Raw genomic sequence first — 23036 nt, forward strand, 5'->3', positions numbered from 1 at the left:
CGCCTAGGAGACAGACAAAGCATGCAACAACATGAGTCAGTAGAGGGAAGTAAAGGGAAAAAAGGGAAGTAAAGGGAAAAAAGGGAATGGTGGCACTTATGCACTCCTAATGCTGCTTTAGATGTCTTTTGGGAACATATTTTTAAATTATCATATTTATGATAGAATTGTATTAATCACAGTTAAAATACATCTAACCTATTGTCACTGAATTAATATTATCTGTTGACTTTTTAAAAACGTAAATGGTTTTCAGTTCAAGGGCTACTATGTTCTCTTTTTTTTCAAGATTGTAGGTTTAAAGTACCAACATCTCTGTGAGATTCCTGCACAAATTGTAACTGCCTGACCCTTGCTATTTCATGCCTGTTCTTTTACCTTTATAATGGTTTCTCCAAAGTGTCACTATATTCATGTTTCTCATACAGTGCATGATATCTGTGAATGAACAAAATGTTATTTTTTTCTATCTCTGAATATCTTCTGAAGTCTTCAGAATGTTCTGTTTTGGCATTCTTATGCATTAAGTGCTGCCTAGATGTTGCTATAAACATTGGTTGTCAAGAGGCTCAAAAACTGCTGCTATAAACATCCTTGTACACATTCTCACACTAGGGTGAAGTAAACAAGCCATAATAGATGGCAATCTACAGGGTTCAATGGCAGATATATTTAGATTTAGTTATTTGCTAATAGGAGAATTTTTTTTTTTTAAATCAAGATAGGAGAAAATCTTTTTTTTTTTTTTACATTTTTCATAGCTCATTTAACTGAAATAAATACCGGGCCAGATTCACAGAAAAAGTACGCCGGAGTATCTGCTGATACTCCGGCGTACTTTCAAATTTGCCGCGTCGTATCTTTATTTTGAATTCTCAAACAAAGATACAACGGCATTTGGCTAAGATCCGACAGGCGTACGGCTTCGTACGCCTTCGGATCTTAGGATGCAATACTTCGGTGCCCGCTGGGTAGAGTTTGCGTTGTTTTCCGCGTCGGGTATGCCAATTAGCTGTTTACGGCGATCCACGAAGGTACGCGCGGTCGTCGCATTCTCTTACGTCGTCGCTAGTCGGCTTTTCCCATCGTAAAGTTGCGACTGCTATTTCAATGGCTTATATTTAGACCAGCCATGTTAAAGTATGGCCGTCGTTCCCGCGTCAATTTTTTTTTTTGTGTAAGTCGTCCGGGAATAGGAAAGGACGTAACGCATGTCGCCGTTCAAAAAATTACGTTGGTGCGATGTCATTTCGCGCAAAGCACGGTGGGAAATTACAAAACGGAGCATGCGCAGTATGTTCGGCGCGGGAACGCGCCTAATTTAAATGATACACGCCCCATTTGAATTAGGCGGGCTTGCGCCGGACGGCTTTACGCTTGCGCTGAAAACTTGCGGCGGTGTAACTTAAATGACATACGTTACGCTGCCGCAATTATATGTGAATCTGGCCCACCGTGTTTCCCCGAAAGTAAGACCGGGTCTTATATTAATTTTGTCCACCAAAAACACACTAGGGCTTACTTTCAGGGTAGGGCTTATTTATTTACAGAATGTACAAATTTTACAAAGATTCTGTGTCCCCGTGTCACCCCCACCTCCAACTGTCAGGTCAGGATTTATTACGGTATTTTGAGAAGACATCTTGGCACTGTATAAGGTGCAGTACCATAGAAAATACCTTTTACCGTAGGGTATACAGATCCCTGGTGTACCGGTATTCACCTGCTCTTCTTTCGTCATCTGGGAGGAGAGAGTGAGAGAGAAGAGATCCCGCTGATGTCAGCGCGCTCCGCGCACTGAGGAGGAATAGGCTGAAGACGTCAGGCGGGAGGAGAGAAGGAGAGAGAAGAGCCAAGGTCACCTGTCATTGGCTTGCTCCGTGCAGTAAGAAGGGACGGGCTAAAGATGTCAGGGGGGAGGAGAGGAGGAACGAGAAGAGCCGGCCCGCTGCTTACAGTAAAGAGGGACAGGATGCAGATGAGGCGAGAAGAGAACGGATCAGCAGTGGCTTTAAACATAACCGTACCATATTTTTAACACAGTAATAAACGTAAACACTGCAGCAATGTATAGGTTTGAAAAAATAGATTTTTAATGAACTTTGACTAGGGCTTACTTTCGGGGTAGGGCTTATATTGCAGCCTGCCCCAATAATCACGCTAGGGCTTACTTTAGGGGTAGGGCTTACTTTCGGGGAAACACGGTAAAAGGTTACCTTAGAAAATTGTGAGAAAAACCATCAGCGCCACAATGCTAATAAATTACTCCTATAATCAGGGCTGAACTTACCATTGGGCTTGACTGGACTCAAGCCCATGGGCCCCGCCCAATAGGGGGCCCCTTAAGTTTTTACGCTTACGTTAAGTTTTTTCAATAATATGCCAGTCATTTAAAGTGGTTGTAATTTAAACCCTTGGACACAACATTGTCTTAAAAAATAGCCCATAACACAGGCAGCTGATCATTTGCATGACGTCACCGCGCTTGCGCACATTAGCCCCTCTAAACTGGCCTTTAAAGTTTGCCGGAATGCAGTCTGTGAGAACTTCCCCTCTGTCCAGCACAGAGGAGAAGTCTTCCGGTGTTTAGTTCCTTCCACTCTTCCTGATACTCCCCCGTGTGACTGAAGAAGATGTCACAAAAGGGGAGTGAAAGAAAACAGCAGCTGCAGACACAGCAACGAATGGTTACGGCGCAACGGCGCATTCACGAGAGTACCGACAGGGACACAGTAAGGGCGGAAGCGACGTCATAATTTTAATCACATAACAGCAGTACGAATGGCACTTGAGATACCCGGAAATACAGAGAACGAAACCATCCTAAAAACAGTATTTGCAGGCCTCGTTTTTGGGGGATATATATATATATATATATATATATATATATATATATATATATATATATATGTATATATATATATGTATATATATATATATATATATGTATTGCATTGCGATGAGCTGTTATAACTTAATAATTGAAAAACTGCAAAAATCGGCCGGTGTTTACTTCAGAATCGTGATCTCTATTTTTATTCTCAGTTTATCCAGAATTGTGTAGCTCTAATACATATTAGATATGAATGTATAATTTTGTTCTATTTAAAGTAATGTATAGAAGGTAGGGCCCGAAAGTGACTCAAGCCCAGGGGCCCCCACCACCCTAAGTCCTGCCCTGCCTATAATGACGTGAAAAAAATCAAATATACCCCTCTGAATGTCTACACAGCTGCTGGACACTTATAGTGATACACCACACCTATTGCAATATTAATATCTATAAATCTTATATAAACAAATAATTATACATTCCAGAAAACAATTTATGAAAAAAAAAACAGTTGATATGTAGGTTTCTAAAGCTGTCACCGCTGTGTAAAATCCTATTTAAATGGATCCAATATTCAGTGTACACCACGACCTGCTAAAATGCCTGCTCACCTCAAGGATGAGTATAAAACTCATAGACATATCACTCCTTGTGTCCACCACGATCAATCCATATTACCAATCATCCGAATGCCCTGCCCCATTGTGATGTCACGTACCACGTACCATGCTCCGGTCAGTGATATCACAGGGGGATGGGTCTCCGCAAGACGTCATCCGATGGCTGCGCCACCATCGTTATCTAAGACATACTTAATATCTCGTCGACGCAGCAGAGCTCGCCCCCCCTTTATTTTCTGTCAAAAGGGGGCGAGCTTTCTGTATGGCATCAACTGATGGTCACACCCCATGGCTGTGTAAGAGATGCCAGACTGCGGGGGACAACACAATGGAGGGAGACGGAGGCGAGGAAGAACACAACAGCGGGCGAAGTAGGAGGTGATGTGAGAGACAGCAAGAGAGACAGCACCAAGAGAAGATGACGGCCGGAGACATGGCTCGGGGGAGAAGACCGCTCAGCAATTTTACAATATAGGAATTGTCCAAAACTGGCTATTGTTTTATTTTGTCACATTTTTTTTTCACATTTCACATTTTTGGTGAATGGGTGCGGGTACAATGTACCCGATACCCATTCACATAGGGGGGGAGCGGGATCGGAGGGTCCCCTTGTTAAAGGGGGCTTCCAGATTCCGATATACCTCCCCACCCACAGACCCCCATTTTGAATTTTTATTGTTTCACTTTAAGCATTAAAATCACTGCTCCTGAAAAAACGGCGTAGGAAGGCTGCCGCTCCAGGTGTGCACACTAGAACAATCAATGTCCACTCAGAAACCAATGGGTGCAGGCAATGCACGGGATATGCAAAAGAGGAAAGATATGGACAGCCGCACTCCAATTTCTTAAAAAGATGTGCCCTTTATTGGGTAAAGGAAAAATGCACTACAGGTATCAGCACACAGTGGGAAAAACAGCTGACGCGTTTCGCATTGGATATCAATGCTTAGTCATAGCTCTTGATAAAGGAGTGCGACTGCCACACCACCGCAGTTTGTACACTCAGGAAACGTGTTGCGCATTCCAGTGACGTCACCAGCGCCATTCTGCTGCAATATCTCCACTCTATTTGCCTGGCTTGCAAGCTTTCTTCCCCACCGCCGCCGGCCTCAACACCTTACAGCGGTGAAGGACAGCTTCCCACAGCACAGCGCCCAGCAGAAGAAGGACCACAAGTGACAGAGCTGATGACCTCTTCTAAAGAATTTATGTACAAATGCCTATTTTGAACTTCAAAAATGTGAGTTGCCTGTACTTATCTATATATTAAATTGCTCAAAACATCTACACTTAGAGGCGCCTCTTCCCTTGCTTTTTGTTACAGTCTCGGAACATGGTTTCTGTTCTTCAATGATGGCAGCCCTGAGGTTATAGTTGTGACCCCTCGCAAAAAACTTTTATCCGTCCATCCCTGGACTTTCTTCCCCCCACCTGCATCCCTTGAGCATTGGACTCTTCTGTAGTGTGCAAATCTCGTGCACATTATTATTTATTTATTTATATATAATTTTATATATATATATTTATTTATTTATAATTATCATCACTTTCATCATTACATATTTTCATAATATTAAGGAATCGTTGTATTTAGCTTTTGCGCATTTTCTCCTTGTGTACTGTGTACGCGGCATTAGTCCTTTATCTGTCAGGACTACAGAGAAAGAGGAAGAGAAGCCCTCTCAACTTAAGACCTCCAAGACCATTTACACCTGTAGCAAGGTATTACCCTTGAAAGCATCCTAAAGGACTGCAATTTGTGCTTTGAATATAAGTTGGCTCCCTCTGGTGTTTGTTTCATGCTAGTTCGTTGCAACTTGTTTGGTTCAGTTACCCAGAGACAAAGACTCTATTATAGTGGGTAGCACAGAGACTACGTTGCCCACAAGGCCACTGTGCTACCAGAGGGCAGTGCGCCGCACATGGCTTTATGGAAGGACTTATTTAAGATGAGCGCGCCCTCAGCTCTCTCTATCTTCAAGCCGGCAGGAGGCCTGTGCTGAGGCCTGCTGAAAGTTTCCTAGGCCCGAGGAGCCTGGGCCTACAGTGACTGAGGGCGGATCGCCTAGCCAGAGTGGGATCCTTGCTACAGCCTCGCTGATCAGGCCAGAGAGGGACCAGTCTACGTTCCACAGCATCCGGAACCACCTGTCCACGGAACCTTGTCAGCAGCTGCGTGGAGGACCGGGGATCACGAGTTCTAGAGAGTTTGAGAGCCAAGCGGAGTTCAGACGGAGCAGCCCGGCGAGGCAAGGCCTCATTTGGTGAGAGGGCACTTGCCTATCCACTTATTTAACTGAGTCCCAGGAAGTTGGGTTGTTTATAGTTCCACCCGCATGTGCTGACATTTTCAGTGTCACAAGCAGGGATACACTACATCTGAGAGCGATACAGCGGTCTGGGAGGATTGACGTTTTAACTCCATACCACTTTATACTTCGAGTGTTTATACTTTCTCCACCTTGTGATTGGATTACAATTAACTAAGTGCACCAACGTGGCTAGCTGAAGATTAACTGACTCTTAAAGTGTCACACGTTCCCCTGATCTCTCAGGATAGAGTCTGAAAAAGTGACTCCTCCCACGGGCTTGAACTGCTCCTAGCAGTAAACGGCGGGCGAACCTAGCAGTAGGCGTCTGGCTGCTGGAGCAGATAGGCAGGGCTTTCCATCCCCAGCCTCTGCGTCCCATCTCCCTGGACTTGTGATCTCCCTTCCCAGGGCGCCCTCTGGGCCTCAGCAGGCATCGTTAGCCTTAAAGGTAAGCCCCTGCTCACAGGGCTTGTTTTCTCCACACCCTAAAACCATTAGCGGCCGTCCTTTTCAGGACAAGCCGCAGCGGTGGCCCTCGCGCCACCTTGTGGAACGCCTGGCAGCCGTGTTCGTTAGGAAAGACCGCGGCTTCATCCGCGGCCTAGCGCCGCGCCACACTCAACCACCTGAAAGCCCCAATTACTCTGCAAACAGACATAGATCCCCCCGCCCTCTCCATCACCAGGTATCCCTGCTGTATCCCTGCTATAGCCCCCGACCACACGAGTTAGCCCCCAGCCACACACCAATCCTCAGTGGGTGACTAGTTTGATACACCCCCGCAGTTTGGGATACCCTTTCCTCTCATCCCTGACCCAATCCTTAACCCTATAACCATAACCTAACACCCCCGTAGTTTGGGACACCCCCCCCCATCCCCGACCCTGTTCCCTTTAAAGTCACCACCTCGGCCCGTTCAGTATTTTGATCCAGGGCCACGGCCGATTGCCCAGCTGGGGGTCAGGAAGGAATTTTTTCCCCTGCCACGGCACATTGGCATAGCACGGACAGGGGTTTTTCGCCTTCCTCTGGATCAAACAGGGAGCTACGATTCACTGAACCGTCGCTCCCAGCACTACTGAAAATCCCCCTTCCCCCTCTTAGGCATCTGCCCCTAGTGCGTCAGCAACCATGGCTAAACTGTGTTACTCGGCAGCAACCATTTGGGGACTAAAGTCATTGGCCTCAATATTGCCGGCCGCCACCAAAAAAGCCTTAAGGACGGAACGACTATTCAGAATCGATCGACGATCGAAAGTCAAACACGACACCGGCTTATCCAAACCAAAGCGCATATCATGCGCTCTGGTCAATACAAGATCGGCAGTAAGACACCGAGTAGAAATTCATGATCTCATTCTACAATGCGACTTAGACTGTCTCTTTATTACTGAAAGCTGGCTCACAGCTGACTGTAACACCATTCTGGGTGAACTGGTGCCAGAGAACTATCGCATAATAACAGAAAACAGAGTGGGGCAAAGAGGAGGAGGCCTGGCAGTGATCTACAAGAGTTCCCTCTCGATCACCAAACCAGTCCGTCAAAACACACTTCCATTCATGGAAACCCTCTCCCTACAACTTCAAACAAATCCCCAAGAGATCGTCCATATCCTACTCTGCTATAGACCACCGGGTCTAAAATCGCAGTTTCTCACATCACTGACAGAGTTCATTTCCACTTATACACTAAACAGCAAACATCTTTTGCTGCTTGGGGATCTCAACCTTTGGGCCAACTCCTCACTCGATCCCGTGGCCGTCGCTTGCATCGACCACTTGGAAGGACTAGGTCTGCAGCAGCTAGTATGTGAGCCCACACATGCTTCTGGTCACACGCTCGATCTTATTTTCAGACAAGATCTGGAAGTAAAAATTCTGGAAAATGAACTGTTACCATGGACAGACCACCATGTAATCAAATTCATGATTACCAAAAATGCCCCTTTAACAAAAACACCAAAACCAGTGACAATGCACTGGACGAGATCTCAGAAGAAGCTCCATTCGGAACTCTTCAGAACAACATTAGGGAATAAAGTAAAAGACATTCTTTCTCATCAGTCAGCCACGGAAACCCTGGATGCCATTAACATAGCTCTACTACAGTCAGCCGACTGAAAATACAACCGCAGCTGGTTTAACGACCAGCTAGCGTTGTTTAAGCAAGAACGTAGAAGAGCGGAAGCAGCTTGGAAAAGAAGCACTTCAGACGAAAACCACGCCGCCTACAAGGAAATAACCAAAAAATACCACATAGAAATTTTGAAGGCCAAAAAAAATAATTTTTCCAAAATCATCACTAATGCCCTAAACCGCCCCCGTGAACTCTTCAAGCTGGTCACACAGACCATGAATCCAGTCTGTCTTGAAGCCCCCAATTCTGATACCCAAGAATTTTGCAATGAATTATCGTATCACTTCATTAACAAAATTGAAAGGATCCGTGAAAGCATTCAGCAAAACAGTACCCCACTCAATCCCCCCCTTAGTCAACCGCCCAACGCCCATGGAAATCAGCCACAATCAACTAGGTTCACTCTAAAACCCATCTCCATCGAGGACACAAAAAATATCATGAGCGCCCTGCGAAATAGCACAGCGCCAAATGATATTATCCCCACCAAACTGCTTAAGGAATGTGCCGATATTCTTGCACCACCTATCAAACAGCTGATTAACCATTCATTCAGTGAGGGCATAGTGCCCACCCTGTTGAAACAAGGTATAATCAAACCCATCCTAAAGAAGCCCACCCTTGACCCCAAGGACCCTGAACATCGTCGTCCCATAACAGGCCTGAACGTCTGAACGTCTTCTCCAAGGTAATGGAGAAAGTGGTGGTACAACAGCTGCAACAGCATTTAGACACCCATAATTTGCTCGATCCTTTTCAATCGGGTTTCCGTCCAGGACACGGGACGGAAACGGCATTGCTCAAAATATGGGATGATGCTCTAGAGGCCGCAGACGAAGGAGAATCTTGTCTTCTAGTACTGTTGGACCTCAGCGCAGCTTTTGACACGGTAGACCACAAACTTTTGCTGACTCGGCTAGTTGAAGTAGCCAAAGTCGCAGAATGTGACTTATCCTGGTTCTCCTCCTTTTTGGAAAACCGATCACAAGTAGTGAAACTGGGACCGTTCACTTCTGAAAAACGCACGGTATCATGCGGAGTCCCTCAAGGATCCCCTCTGTCCCCGGTGCTGTTTAATATCTATCTTCGCCCCCTTTTTGAAATCATTAGCAGCCAAAAGCTGCTCTACCACTCTTATGCGGATGACACACAATTGTACTTTCGCATCTGCAACAAAAAGGATCATCATCTCGCTCTAGAGAAATGCCTCTCTTTGATAGAGAACTGGATGACAAAGAGTTATCTTAAACTCAACGGATCAAAAACAGAACTTCTTCTGTTTCACGCTAATTGAAAGAATCAACCGGCAACAGCCTGGACTCCTCCGCCCATTCTGGGCAAAATCATCACCCCTAGCACCAAAGTCAAAAGTCTCGGGGTCATTTTTGACACCTACATGACAATGGATGCACAAATAGGGTCAGTAGTCAGTGGATCACACCATCTGCTGCGCCTACTACGCAGACTTATTCCATTTATTCCCAAAGAGGACATAGCAGTCGTGGTGGGAACAATTGTTAACTCCAGACTCGACTATGCAAATGCCCTGTACCTCGGACTCCCAAAGTACCAAATCACTCGCCTGCAGGTCGTTCAGAATACTGCCGCGCGACTTATGACTGGGAAAAAACCATGGGAATCAATTTTGCCCTCACTGAGAAGCCTTCACTGGCTGCCAGTGAAAGATAGAATCACTTTCAAAGCACTTTGTCTGACGCACAAATGTATTTTGGGAAATGCCCCCAGGTATTTGTGCGAAAAACTAAAGGCTTACAACCCAAATCGCGTTCTGCGATCCTCAAACCAAAATTTACTCCAAATCCCCAAAACCAGATACAAGTCCAAAGGAGAAAGAAGATTTGCTGTCCAAGGCCCTCGACTTTGGAACACTTTACCAACCTCCATTCGGTTGGAGGAGAACCACTTGGCCTTTAGGAGAAACATCAAAACCCATCTCTTTTGAAGTCAAAGGAGTAATGGTCAACAAGCGCCCAGAGGCGATTCAGTTCGCATGTGCAGCGCTATATAAGTTTTTCACTCACTCACTCACTAAAGGAACAGTCACCTGTTTCTCTATCCTTGCAAATAGTTGCTACAGGACACGCACCAGTTGAACTGTCCACTAGGGGGAGCCATACAGTTGTGACTTTATGTGATTAATATAAGTGAATGCATTACGTTGTGTTTTCTATTGTTTACATGAGACTTGGTGGAGAGGTGCCCCCGTGTTGAAGTTAGTGCACTGGGAGATTCCTCCACCACACCCTCACTCAAGTCTGGCCCTCGGGTTGCGCTATGAGGGTCTGGTTACAGAGATACTTTAAACCAGTGGTACTCCATTGATTTATACAGGGAGCTGTATGTATTGAATGTTTACTGCATAACCATTGTTCAATTTTTTTTCCAAGTAAACGTTTTACCACTGGTTAAGCTACATCTTGTGTTGGACTCTGTCTTTTGTAGCTGTGTAGCAGGCGAACAACAACAAGGTAACAACATTTTATTACATTTATTGTTGTATGGTATCATTGGGGTCCTCTATCACCAATTGGTAGTCCCAATCACATTGTTGTCCATTTGTGCCAGGGAGGGATCGAGCCAAATTCTGGGGGTTGACAGGCAAATTGCAGGCCCAAATCTAAACCAGCAGATCCTTCGGGGGTGGTGCTACACACCATTGCATGGCGACTGGCCCATCCTGTGCTGCCCATCTCCCTGCAACCTGTGACCTAATTCACAGCCGCTCTCAGACTGACAATAAAGCCAGAAGAGCAGTGCAGTGCGATGCAAATAAAAAGACAGGGAAAAAAAACAATGGGAAAGGCAATGATGACATTGAAGAGCCTTTATAATACCACACCTATACAATGTCAATGCTGTTTATGCATCATTTTGCTCACGGCCCTGGCAAAAAAAGGCACCCAGTTTTTAGAAGGATTCACATTCAGCATTCAGGGTCTTCCAACTCCATGAGAGGCTGAACATGGAGGGGTAGGTTCGGCAGGGGGGGGGGGGTGCAGCAAAAAAATTACTTACCAACTGCAATCAACATGTGGCTTGGAGCAGACCAAAAAAAAAGAACATCTTAATTGGTGGAGGGGCTGTCTGCTATTCAGCTTGGAACAGGTGGCCATGTGAGGCTCCAGAGGAGGTGTTAACCCATTGTGTGCTGATGTGAGGTGGGCTCAGGAAAGTCAGATGTGCCTATTGCAAGGCATTTTTAGGGTTAACCTTTCCGAATTATGTTTACATAATATTTACCTTTTCAGCAGAATATCATTATGAGATATGCTATACATGTTTGTTTCCGTGTTAAAGTGTTTGTTTTATATTAGTTTTGGATAGAGTAGGGCAGGGGTCTCCAAACTATGGCCCGAGGGCCAGATGTGGCACTTTACTAGCCTTTATCCGGCCCTTGGGGCACTATTCCTCCCACTGATATGAATAACTATTCCTCTCACTGACACCAACAATGGGGCACTATTTCTTCCACGATACCAATGATAGGATACTATTCTTCTTACTTATAGTGACACTACTCCTACTCCTATTGACCCCCAACCCAAAGCCATATTTATTCTCATTCATGCCAGGCCCGTGACATTTTCTGCCCCTGCTGGCCACATTCCGGCCCTCCTCAAGTCTAAAGGACAATAAACTGGCCCTTTGTTTGAAAAGTTTGGAGACCCCTGGAGTAGGGAATGATTTAAACATCTATCATGTTATTTTTTGCTGTCTAGCTGTCTAGGTGATTTCCATTCACTTCCTGTCATACAGGAAATCAATGAAAATGTCTCCATTGAGTGCAATTAGACAATTGTCAGTGGAACATTTGTCCCAATAAGGTAGATTTGCTCTCAATCTTTGCCATCATGAAACAAAATGTTGGTTTTCACATACTTTTAGTATCAGTGTCAATGGTCACAGGTCTCAGGAGAGGATGAATCACCCACCCCAGCAGGGAAGCACAGCGATGCAAACATGGCAAAGATTCTAAGCCTTCCTCACTAATTAAAACTAAAAAAGTACAAAAAAAGCTTTGCCTTGACATAATAATATAAAAAAATATATAGCGATCTATTTAAACTTAATAATTTATAATATAACATTACTCATAATGCTCAAAGATGTTTTATTGTACATTGTTATCCTAATGTTGCATTTCAATCCAAAACAAGCTATAGTTGGGGTTGTACTGATAGAAGTTATTTTTTATTAAAACAGAACAGCTGAACATCTGCAATGCTATGAAGGACAATGTTATTATTTATATTAAAGAGAATAGATAAGGGAATAACAGAGAAAAAGCTATTTTTTTTTATGCAATTGGTGCCATTGCTACATAATTATTGGCTCTGTCAAAGACCACATAGTATTCTCGGATAAACACATCTCCCAAAATCCACAGATCTCCTGAACTGGTTGGCAGGTTCATTGACTGGAATCCACTGGTGCAGTCCTGCTGGCTCTGTGGAATATGAAAACATGTATTAACAAATAATGTCATGCTATCATAAACATTGTGAAGGAAAACCTAGAACTCTCAAGTTACAGAGTGAGAACTCTTAAAGTGGAAGTAAAACCATCTATTTGATAGTTTAAAAAAACAGTTAACATTCCCGGCATACCGGAAATGCTAGATGTCACATTTGCTTGTGCTCTCAACCAAACTGTCAAACCATCCAATGGCTGGTTTCATAACTGATCACATGTGCAGCATTGTGGCAGTTGCAGATTAAACAGAGGCCAAGATGGCGGCTTCCATGGCTGAAAACAATAGGAGGGTTTACTTCCACTTTAAGTTTGCATTGTATGCAAATAAATTTGAATACAATGAATTTATACAGTATATAGTTTAGAATCTTATATACAAATGATATGTACGCAATTAGTATTCTGAATTGTTGTAGGAATTGACATTGATATTCAGTAAAGGCCCCATCGCACATATCTATGGGTTTGATAAAAGATTTAAAATATGTTTTACAGTATTACTCTAAAGAACCTACCTGACGAACATATGCACTTGCTGGCAGTGGATATTGGACACCATTGATTGTAAACACAACAGTTGGCATGTTGCTGATGTTGTTGCAGTTGATAACATACTAAATACAGAATGTAAAGATAAGTGTTATGGAAATACACACACACATCTCCAGCCCAGTTCAACACAAAAGCTATGAATAATTACCTGTCCATTTGAATCTTGACTTGCTCCAATGTAGTACTGAATGTTGGCGATAGGGGTAGATGGTCCAGCCAGAAGAGATGTTCCCGTATCAACAATAGCTGAGCAGGAGCCACTGCATGCAATGACCTGATCTCCAATGGATATGCTATGAACAAAACAAAAAAATTATATATATATATATATATATATATTTTAAATAGATGAGTGACCCACTTTGACCTTTTGTATAGTTTCATAAATGTGATAAATACATTTTAGTTCTTGAATATGTACAAGAATCATGGTGCAAAAAGCAGCTCAATTGATGTCTGTTCTTACCTATCCACCGTTATCTGCCAATATGTTTCTGCGGTGAGAGGGACCCAGTTCAGGTTTCCAGTGTAATATGAGGTGTCTACGCCACCAAAGAGAACAAAGCTGCCACTCTGCCCTTGACTAGAAGAGGAAAAAACAATACATGTAAAATTAAACTAAACATGTATAGCAAACTGGGATGACAAGTTAACAGTACTGCCTACATGTAACACATAATATAACATAAATAAAGTCCACTGTGAAGTGTTTGCGCTTCGTGATCACTTCAGTAAATAGTAAAACAATAGTGACTCAAAAAGGTTCTTCAAAGTGCCGAATCCTCCAAGACAGACAGACCACATGGACGTCGTTAGGAGCTAGCAGTCATCTTGGATGAAAGGAACTTCTGAGTTTCTTTAGGCTTATGATGGTTTTACATATTTAAATACATTTCCTTTTGTTATTAAATAAAATCTACATACTTCACTATGTGGTGCTCCCTTCTCTGGCATACTTGATCTGGAGAACTCCAGTGTCTCAAGTGTTTGAGGTAATACAATGGGCAATTCTCAACTACGCTATAGAGCTGAAGGAAGATCTATGGAGGCACTGACGAGCCTTTCAGGGTATCGTCCAATCCTCTTGTCATCAAGTCCTGCCTGTAGATGCCATGTGATCCAGCTTTACTGACAGAAAAGTGTGTACCTAAGCTTGCTTGTGAGTAGGACTATTATTTCACGTTTAAGAAAGCTTTTACATTTGGTAATGCACTAGGTCAGTGCGCCCTCCTCCTTTTCTTTTTCTTTGTAGCTATACGGACACCCATTGTTCTGAGGAGGGCTCAAGACTCTAGACTTTGGGGCAGATCCACAAAAGAATTACGCCGGCGTATCTAGTGATACGCCACGTAATTTTAAAGTTCCCGCTTCGTATTTTTGTTTTGTATCTACAAAACAAGATACGACGGCATCTGGGATCGATCCGACAGGCGTACGTCTTAGTACGCCGTCGGATCTTAGGGGCATTTTTTCCGCCAGCCGCTAGGTGCGTTTCCGTCTAATTCTGCGTCGAGTATGCAAATTAGCTAGTTACGGCGATCCACGAACGTACGTCCGGCCGGCGCATTTTTTTACGTCGTTTGCGTTTGGCTTTTTCCGGCGTATAGTTAAAGCTGCTTTATGGTGGCGTACTCAATGTTAAGTATGGCCGTCGTTCCCGCGTTTAAATTTGAATTTTTTACGTCGTTTGCGTAAGTCGTTCGCGAATAGGGATTTGCATAGAATGACATCACCGTCATAAGCATTGGCTTGTTCCGGTTTAATTTCGAGCATGCACACTGGGATACCCCCACGGACAGTGCATGCGCCATTCAAAAAAAAACGTTGTTTACGTCGGGTCACAACGTATTTACATAAAACACGCCCCCATCACAGCCATTTGAATTCTGCGCCCTTACGCCGCCAAATATACACTACGCCGCCATAACTTACGGTGCGAATTCTTTGAGGATTTGAAGAAAAAAGATAAGTTACGGCGGCGTAGTGTATCTTAGATACACTACGTGGATCTGCCCCTTTGTCTCTAACTAAAGACTGGACTACGTAATCCTTGTCTAGCGAAACACCGGAGCGCAGGAGTTTTTTTGTTCTGTGGGCACTAACAGCTGCACATTCCTGGTCCTGTGTGCTCTGCTCCATTTGACAAGGGTCAAAACTATCTGGTTTAGTGGGACGTGAACGGCATGTGGTCTGTCTCTCTTGGAGTATTCGGCACTTTGAAGCACCTTTCTATTTGAAGCGCCATTGTGTGTCACTATTTATTCAGTGATCACGAAGCACTGACACTTTACTGTAGACATTTTGTATGTTATAATATGTGTTACATGTAGGTAGAACTCTTGGATTTGTCACAATCTTGGACACACTGTTCTGTTATCACAGTACAGTATAACAGCAGCTACCTGAATATATAGCATTGCTTATACAAGTTTAGCCAGATTCAGAAAGACTGGCTTAAGTTTGTGCGGGCGTAGCGTATCTCAGATATACTACGCCGCCGTAACTTAGAGAGGCAGGTACCGTATTCACAAAGAACTTGCGTCCTAAGTTACGGCGGCGTAGTGTAAATGGGCCGGCGTAATTCAAAGTAGGCTGGTAGTGGGCGTGTTGTATGGTAATGAATCGTGACCCGACGTAAATGACGCGCCTAACGAACTGCGCATGCGCCGTCCGTGGACGTATCCCAGTGCGCATGCTCAAAATCACGTCGCAAATAGTCAATGCTTTCGACGTGAATGTAACCTACGCCCAGCCCCATTCACGTACGACTTGCGCAAACGATGTAAATGATGTGAAATTTGACGGCTGTTCCGACGTCCATACTTAACATTGGCTGCGCCATCTTTTTGGTGGTTTATCTTTACGCCTGAAATACGCCTTACGTAAATGGCGTATCGGGCGCAAGTACGTTTGTGAATAGGCGTATATTGCTTATTAGAATATGCAAATATTGCTTATTTGCATATTCTAGGCGTAAATACACGTACACGCCCCTAGCGGCCAGCGTAAATATGCAGCTAAGATACGATGGCGTAGGAGACTTACACCGGTCGTATCTTAGCAACATTTAAGCGTATCTCAGTTTGAGAATACGCTTAAAGATACAACGGCGCAGATTCGGACTTACAACGGTGTATCTACTGATACGCCATCGTAAGTCTTACTGAATCTGGCTAGTTGTTCTTTTTGCCATTTAGCACAGGTATTCAGATAGTCATTTTGGAAGCTATAGGCAAACGGTGTACCACAATTCTCAATGTGATGATCAGTGCATGGCAGTAATTTACCTTAAAGCTAAAATCTTCAATGGAAAATCTAGGTTCCACATCTCATATAATAACTTCAGGCTATCTTTTGACATTGGAAATTTGAGGGTGAATCCTTAACTTTATCAGCGAATAAACCTTTGCTTTCTATCAAGGACCAACTCTACACTCACTCATGCTCACTCACTACAATCTAACAAAAATCACATTCTTTAAAGCCTTCAATAATTATGTTAAAAGTAGCCTTGTCCGTCTGCTAAAAATTTGCATTTAAAATAGTGCAACCCTTCAGAATGAATGCAGGTAAAATCAGGACTTCTAGGGTCCATGCTAGAGAAATTTTAAGGGACATGCCACGTGTCCATATCTGACAGATTTCTATATCCATCATTTTAGCAGAAATACTGTATATAAAATATAAAACTTTTATAAATGATTAGATATTCCATTAAGGTATCAGATATGTAAATTTCTTCTGTGGAGAGGAGTACATATTTCCTTTTTAGTATTGACTGCACTGATTGCAGTGTGGAACTCTCTGTACAGGCACCTATAACAGTGCAAATAAGTGACTTGATTGCAGCTACAGTATATCTACACTGGAGTCCTTTCTGGTTTACCAGTTCAAACTCAGCACTCAATTTTTAGCATAAAAGTCCCAATAGTTTGAATATGACCAGACTCAAAACAAAGTAGTTTTGTGTGTGTGAGTTGCACACATACAGCATTTCTAAATGATTTCAAAAGCAATGTTTAACTTAAATTACTAGCTTGCCTACTTTACCTCTAATTTTACCATTTTCACTCTTTGAAGTATATTACCACTACTTAAAATTAAATTTGTGATTTTGGATTGGAATAATTTATCAGTTTGAGTCCAAGCTGCAATTCGGGGGCCTTGAATGCAACTTTTAAAATAGCATTTTTCACTCACGAACTTAGATAGACAGAGAAGAGATCCTGAGGGACGAGACCCTGGTTCCACATATTATCAAATACAGGTGTAGCTTGAGAAGATGCCAAGCTTGGAAATGCCAATCCCAAGATTCCATCAAAAGGAGAATAATACAAGAATGATCCAGGTTCAGACTGGCTCAAACCAAAAATCTGGTTAGTGATTTGGATGTTTCCAACCTGAGGGTATAAAAAGAACAAAGTATGTGCTAATGCTAAAATTTAAACTATTTTCCTTTAACCTAAAGGAATGTATTTCGGACAGTTAAACAATAGATAGGGTACATCAATTCTCTACTACTGAGAGAGCAACTTGTTTACGATATCATAATGCCATCACAAGTTTCAGCGGGATTTCGCAAGAATTGCTAGATTCACCAGGGTTGGCCGTCCCACAACTAGTATGAAAGTACATTCAGTTTTACAGGAGAAATAGCTCTGTAATTTTTTTAAATATATACATTGCTAAGTGTATAACAATATCATTACTGTAATCAATGTAAGACTTTTAGTCACTTCTTGCTCTTACCTGCACCGTGTCATATCCAAGAAACCCAGACATGCTACCAGTGCCATATTGGATAGATACTGGGGTGTTGGTAGCTTGGAAGGTTGATGATTTCTGTGGGTTAAACATGTGGTGATTGGCTGAAAGAAAAAAAATGTTAGTGGGGCCAGGGTTTCCCTTTGCATAACCATGCACTTTTTTTCTGCACCTTGGCACAAAGTTAAGTGGTACAGTAATAAAATGTATGGGTTACTGTGTTAACTGAAAGTGTCAGGATCTTAAATGTTATTTAACATATTTAGAGCAGAAATTAAAAAATGTGGTTATATTTAGTCTATATTATATGCACAATTTTATTGACAGTGGAGCTCAGAGTGAGAAGACGTGCCCTCTCTGCTTGCATGACAGAGTCAAAATGACTTCCTCTCACTCTGACTATTGCATAGCCTGGTGACTGAGTTTGGGAAGGAGGTGGGATAGATCTGTGCTAAGGGGGTCTGTACTGAGGGTAAAGGGGATGTTTCTACTATTGAGGGGTCTGTATGGGGGGGAAGGGGTCTCTACTACTCAGGTACTGGAGGAATGGAGAATGACTGTGCTGAGAGATATCTTTACTTGCGGATTGGGAGGTTGTGAGGAGTCTTTACTGGGGGGGGGGGTTCTACAATATGAGGTTGGGGGTGGCAAACAACCACAATTGAACTGCGCTACCCCCCTCACAGCTTGTGGCACAGCGGATCAAGATGTTAACTAGTTGGTGATGCATCAGGCAATTTAACACCTCCTCATTGACTGTCAAATGCTGCCTGAAGTGTGATCCGACAGTGGTCTGCTCTTTAAAGAGCAAAAAAAGTGTGAATGAGCCATTTGGGGTCTTTACTGGGGGCGGGGAATGGGGAGTGCTTTTTCTTCGGAGTGTATACTAGAAAAGGTGTGATTTCTACTACTGATGGGTCTGTACTGGAGAGGCTGGCATGGCAGGGGAGAGTTGGGAGAGAGGTCTGTGCTGGGGGGAAGTTTGTACTGAGGAGTTTATGCTGGGGGTCCATCTGTATTGAGGGGTCTGTACTGGGGGGGGGGGGGGTATCTGTCCTTGCTAGGGAGGTCAGTCTGTACTGAAGGGTTTGTGCTGGGGTGGTCAGTCTGTACTGAGGGGTCTGTGCTGGGAGGTTCAGTTTATACTGAGGGGACTGTGCTGGGAGGGGGGCAGTCTGTACTGAGGGGTTTGTGCTGGTGGGTCAGTTTGTGCTGAGGAGTCTATACTGGGGGGGGGGGGTCTGTGCTGGGAGGTTCTGTCTACACTGAGGGGTTTGCGCTGGGGGTATTGTCTGCTAGGTAGGTCAGTATGTACTAATTGTTCTGTGCTGGGGGGTCAGTTTGTGCTGAGGAGTCTGTACTGAGAGGTCTGTGCTTGGACCGGGTTTTTGCTGGGGGGGATTTTTACTGAAGGAGTAGGCCAAGAAGGGGGATTTAGGGGTGTTAGGGGAGATTTGTACTTTGGGGGATAAGGGCTTGGGGGATTACGATTTATACTGGGAAGAAGGGGTAAATTTGATTGTAAAGTGCATTATGCATTCCTGACCCATGTGCTCGTGGCACAATTATTAACGCATATTTTGTGGATTAAAAGGACTGTGACATATGTGTGCCGAGTATAGTTTTTTTTTACTGAACTATGCCCTTCTAAGCCCCTCCCACTGTTGGTGCAATTTGACGACACCAACATTTCAGTGTGGTGTGATCTACACGCCACTTTATTTTTGCAAACCATTTTTTAAGGGGGTTCCTGATCAGTTCTGGGTGCCAGATACACCACTGAATATTCTCATATCTAATTATATTCCATAGATATTAGGATTATAATTACAATGATGCATCTAGAATTTTATCCTAAATACTGGTTCATTTAAACCAAGGATTTTGAAGCAGTTTCTCTTTTTTAGGTCTGGACATTAATACAAGTCTAATACAAAAAAAAAAGGTGAATATCTCCATTAACACACAAAATAAAAATAAAATCATAAATTATTTTTTAAATACTAAAAAATGAACACTCAATAAAATAAAAATTGATACATATGTATAAAAAGTCAAAGGAAAATTCACCAAAAGTCCACCAATTGAATTAATGTGCTTTTAGTGATATTCAAATTCATATAAAGTCCTTCATGTTCCGGTGCTGCTCCCTCAATGCATAACTTCTTACCAGAAATTCAGATCTCAACATAAAAAAAATCAATTTGCACTTTTGTATAACGATAAGGGTCCAGGCAGTCAGCTTCAAGTAACACCAATGAATATCGGCTACAGGCACTTTATCTCATTTCCTAAAGCAGAGCTCCACCCAAAAGGGGAAGCTCCGCTTGCCTGTCCCCCCCTTCCACTGCCACATTTTTTCTCACAGGTACCCACACTTCCAGCTCAGTTCGCCGCAGAAAACTGAGTTGTATGTCGTAAGTTCCCCCGCAACCTCCTGGGACACTTTACAGATTACAGATGACTGTGGCCCATTCACAAAGGGCAGCACGCTTCTCGCATGTGAAGTGGGAAACCAACTGGGAAGCCGAAAGGCTTTACTGCCGGTTTCCCTTAGGCAAGATGGTGGCGCCAGCACTCGATAGCCGATTGAAGAATCGGCTCTGGTGAGGACACACCGATGGATGCCTGGACAGGCAAGTGCCCTAATAACTATAGTATTTGTAGCTGCTGACTTTGAAAAAAAAATTTTTTGGGGCGGGGGGAGCCTGGAGCTCATCTTTACCCATCACAGCTCTCCACAGGCAGTACCAAAGTAACACAGAAGAAGCCTCAAAGCTCAATAAGCATAGTTTATTTAACAAAAAGGGATACACTTTCAGTATACACAGCACTGATCTTTAATGTGGATATTTATTGATAAACTTATGATTGCAAAAACACTGTATTTGATACATTTATGATTTTATTTTTATTTGGGGAGAGGGGGGGGGGGTAGAGATATGCACACCTATTATTGTAAGAGATTTTTAATGTCCTGTATTCAGACATTTGGAAGTGCTGCAGATCGGGGGTCTATCCAAAGATTTTTGTCTACACAGGCGAAGGTGTTTTTTTACCCCCAGCACCCCCCACATCCTCCCTCCACCCCTTCCTATCCACCACATCCCGTTACTGCCTACAGCCACACTGGTACCTCCTTCAAGTTCTGCCCATGAGGTGATGGGGCGCAGCGTGAAGTATGTCACACAACATTTAAAATAGGCTGTGCTGAACTGTCACTAAACGGCAGTGTGCAATGGGTGTGGGGGGGGGGGGTATGCATTACCCACTTCCCCTCACTGTCAACGGGCAGCTGACAGGTGAGGCAAACTAAAACTTCTATTCTCCCAGTAGGAGAGAGAGCACAGTGCTAGGGAACAAAAATCTGAAAGCCACTGACACCGCTCCTGCTGCTGTCTCATGCTACACTAAGTGCGAGTTTATCTCTTTTTTTTATGTTTTACCCTGCCTCATCTGAGAATGAGGCGGACAATCCGTGATTGCACTGTATGCTACTCTGTCTACAAAACTATACACTGTTAAAGTCAATGCCATGGTCCTTACTTTGTATTGTGAAAAACTTGAATAAAAACTATTGAAATTAAATAGAGGACTGTTATTTATGGCTAAGTTTATTTGCCTTTTTTTTTTTTTTTTTTAGTACATTAACAGTGGATTCTGTGTTGCGTTGTTTAGCCCCTTAGATATTTTGATATGCCATTGCTGTTAAGAATGCTTATAAACATTTGTATAAATACATATAATTGTAATATAATTGCCTGATGCCGCGTTCACACGATCAGATTTTCCGTCGGAAAAACCTTTCGCTCAAGTTTGGCTTGCATACACACTGTCACACAAAAGTTCTCTGAACTTTCGACCGTCATGAACGCGGTGACGTACAACACTACGATGAGCCGAGAAAATTAAGTTCAATGCTTCCGAGCATGTTTCTAATTGTTTCCAAGCATGTGTCGGAATTTTGCACGTCGGAATTGCTAAAGACGATTGGAATTTCTGATTGGAATTTTTTCCGTCTGAAAATTTGAGATCCAGCTCTCAAATTTTTGTTGGCAGAAATTCCGAAGCTCACATCGGACTTTTCTGTGTACGTGGCATAAGTATTGTTATATGAGAGGGCCATCATTTACTCAGTGGAGAATATTTGCCAAGTACACTATTTTACTTTTGTATATTTTTTGTTACCATCCACTTAACATCCACTTAGACTCCAATTCCCCATCTTCATTTGATATTAAATAATAATAAAAAACTGGCAGAGGTTCTCACTCTTCCTGACTCTACTTTAGAAAAATATTTTAGTACTGTTTATGCACCCGTTGTAGAGATTTTACTAATGGAGCAATAAAACATAACCGAGTTTCTATCCCTTTCCCACTCGTCAAAAAAAATTGTGTCAGATTTATCCCTTTAGTGTAAACTCATTGTACATTACTCACTGCAGGCTGGGCTGGAACAGTAAACAGAGGGAACCCACAAGTTGGAAGATCCTGTATCAAAGATAACGGTGAAGGACTGAGGTGGGGTTCCAATGGAAATGGTTCCAAAATATTCAATCTGACAGAGAAACAAATTTAAGAATCATTTTTGAGAGAGAAATATATTTAAAAAATGCTGCATGAGAAAATAAGTTGGATACTCACATCCATGTAGTTCTGCAGGGGCTCACCAGATGCCTGGGCTAAAGATGGAAAATACTTAGTTGCTGGATTATAGTGATGTTTCTTTAAATAGTCACCCAGTAATCCTAGTCTGTTTAAACGGGCCCTTAAAGATTCTCCTTTTCTGAGGGAAACCCTGTAAAAAGATTTTTTAAATATGAAATTTAACATATCAATACTACTCTGTATATACAATTACTCATTAAATTGTTGTGTTAAAATTTAGAAAATGACCCTTTTGTTACATACTTTACCACACCACATTCTGCCAGAACTACCAGCCCCAAGAGCAGAAGGATCTTCATGACTCTGTCCTACTCAGACACCAAAGTGAGAACTTATCATCAACAATCAACAATTCTTTATATACACCTTTATGAATACACCCTGTGTCCTTCAAGAGAACTAAATCTAATGGGAAATCTTCCATCACCTTTTTGAAGGAGGCTAGGGCTGCCAAATTTGTAAACTTGAACTGATTAAATATTAGACTTTAGCAAAGCACTGTAGGCATGTGATACGAATCACAGAAAGTCATTGATACATACCACATGCAAATAGAGATTTTTTTTGCGATAGAATTAGCTGAGGTTTTCAAATGTATTCTAACTTAAAAATCTATCGTCTAGCTTTTGAGACAAACACGCAAACTGTTTATTT

At 42.9% G+C, this 23036-nt stretch overlaps 1 protein-coding gene across 1 annotated transcript; it reads right to left on the bottom strand.

Annotated features, from left to right (window-relative positions):
* Window positions 1-12014: 12014 nt before the first annotated feature.
* Window positions 12015-22737, bottom strand: LOC120909127 (pepsin A-like). Its single transcript, XM_040320791.1, has 9 exons — window positions 22626-22737; window positions 22359-22512; window positions 22155-22272; window positions 17698-17816; window positions 17149-17348; window positions 13415-13531; window positions 13097-13241; window positions 12912-13010; window positions 12015-12370 (listed from the first exon to the last, which is right to left on the bottom strand). The coding sequence occupies exons 1-9, from the start codon at window positions 22679-22681 to the stop codon at window positions 12221-12223; spliced, it is 1158 nt and encodes a 385-aa protein (XP_040176725.1). The 5' UTR covers window positions 22682-22737; the 3' UTR covers window positions 12015-12220.
* Between the last annotated feature and the right edge of the window lie 299 nt (window positions 22738-23036).

The sequence above is a fragment of the Rana temporaria genome, chromosome 8 (assembly GCF_905171775.1).
Source record: "Rana temporaria chromosome 8, aRanTem1.1, whole genome shotgun sequence".
Lineage (NCBI taxonomy): Eukaryota > Metazoa > Chordata > Amphibia > Anura > Ranidae > Rana > Rana temporaria.

Excerpts from the sequence above, each read along its gene's own strand:
- LOC120909127 (XM_040320791.1), bottom strand. The coding sequence starts at position 22,681 with ATGAAGATCCTTCTGCTCTTGGGGCTGGTAGTTCTGGCAGAATGTGGT. Across the intron at positions 17,349-17,697 it reads TTGGATATGACACGGTGCAG|GTTGGAAACATCCAAATCAC; the intron begins GTAAGAGCAAGA and ends TTATACCCTCAG. Across the intron at positions 12,371-12,911 it reads CAAGTGCATATGTTCGTCAG|AGCCAGCAGGACTGCACCAG; the intron begins GTAGGTTCTTTA and ends CATATTCCACAG.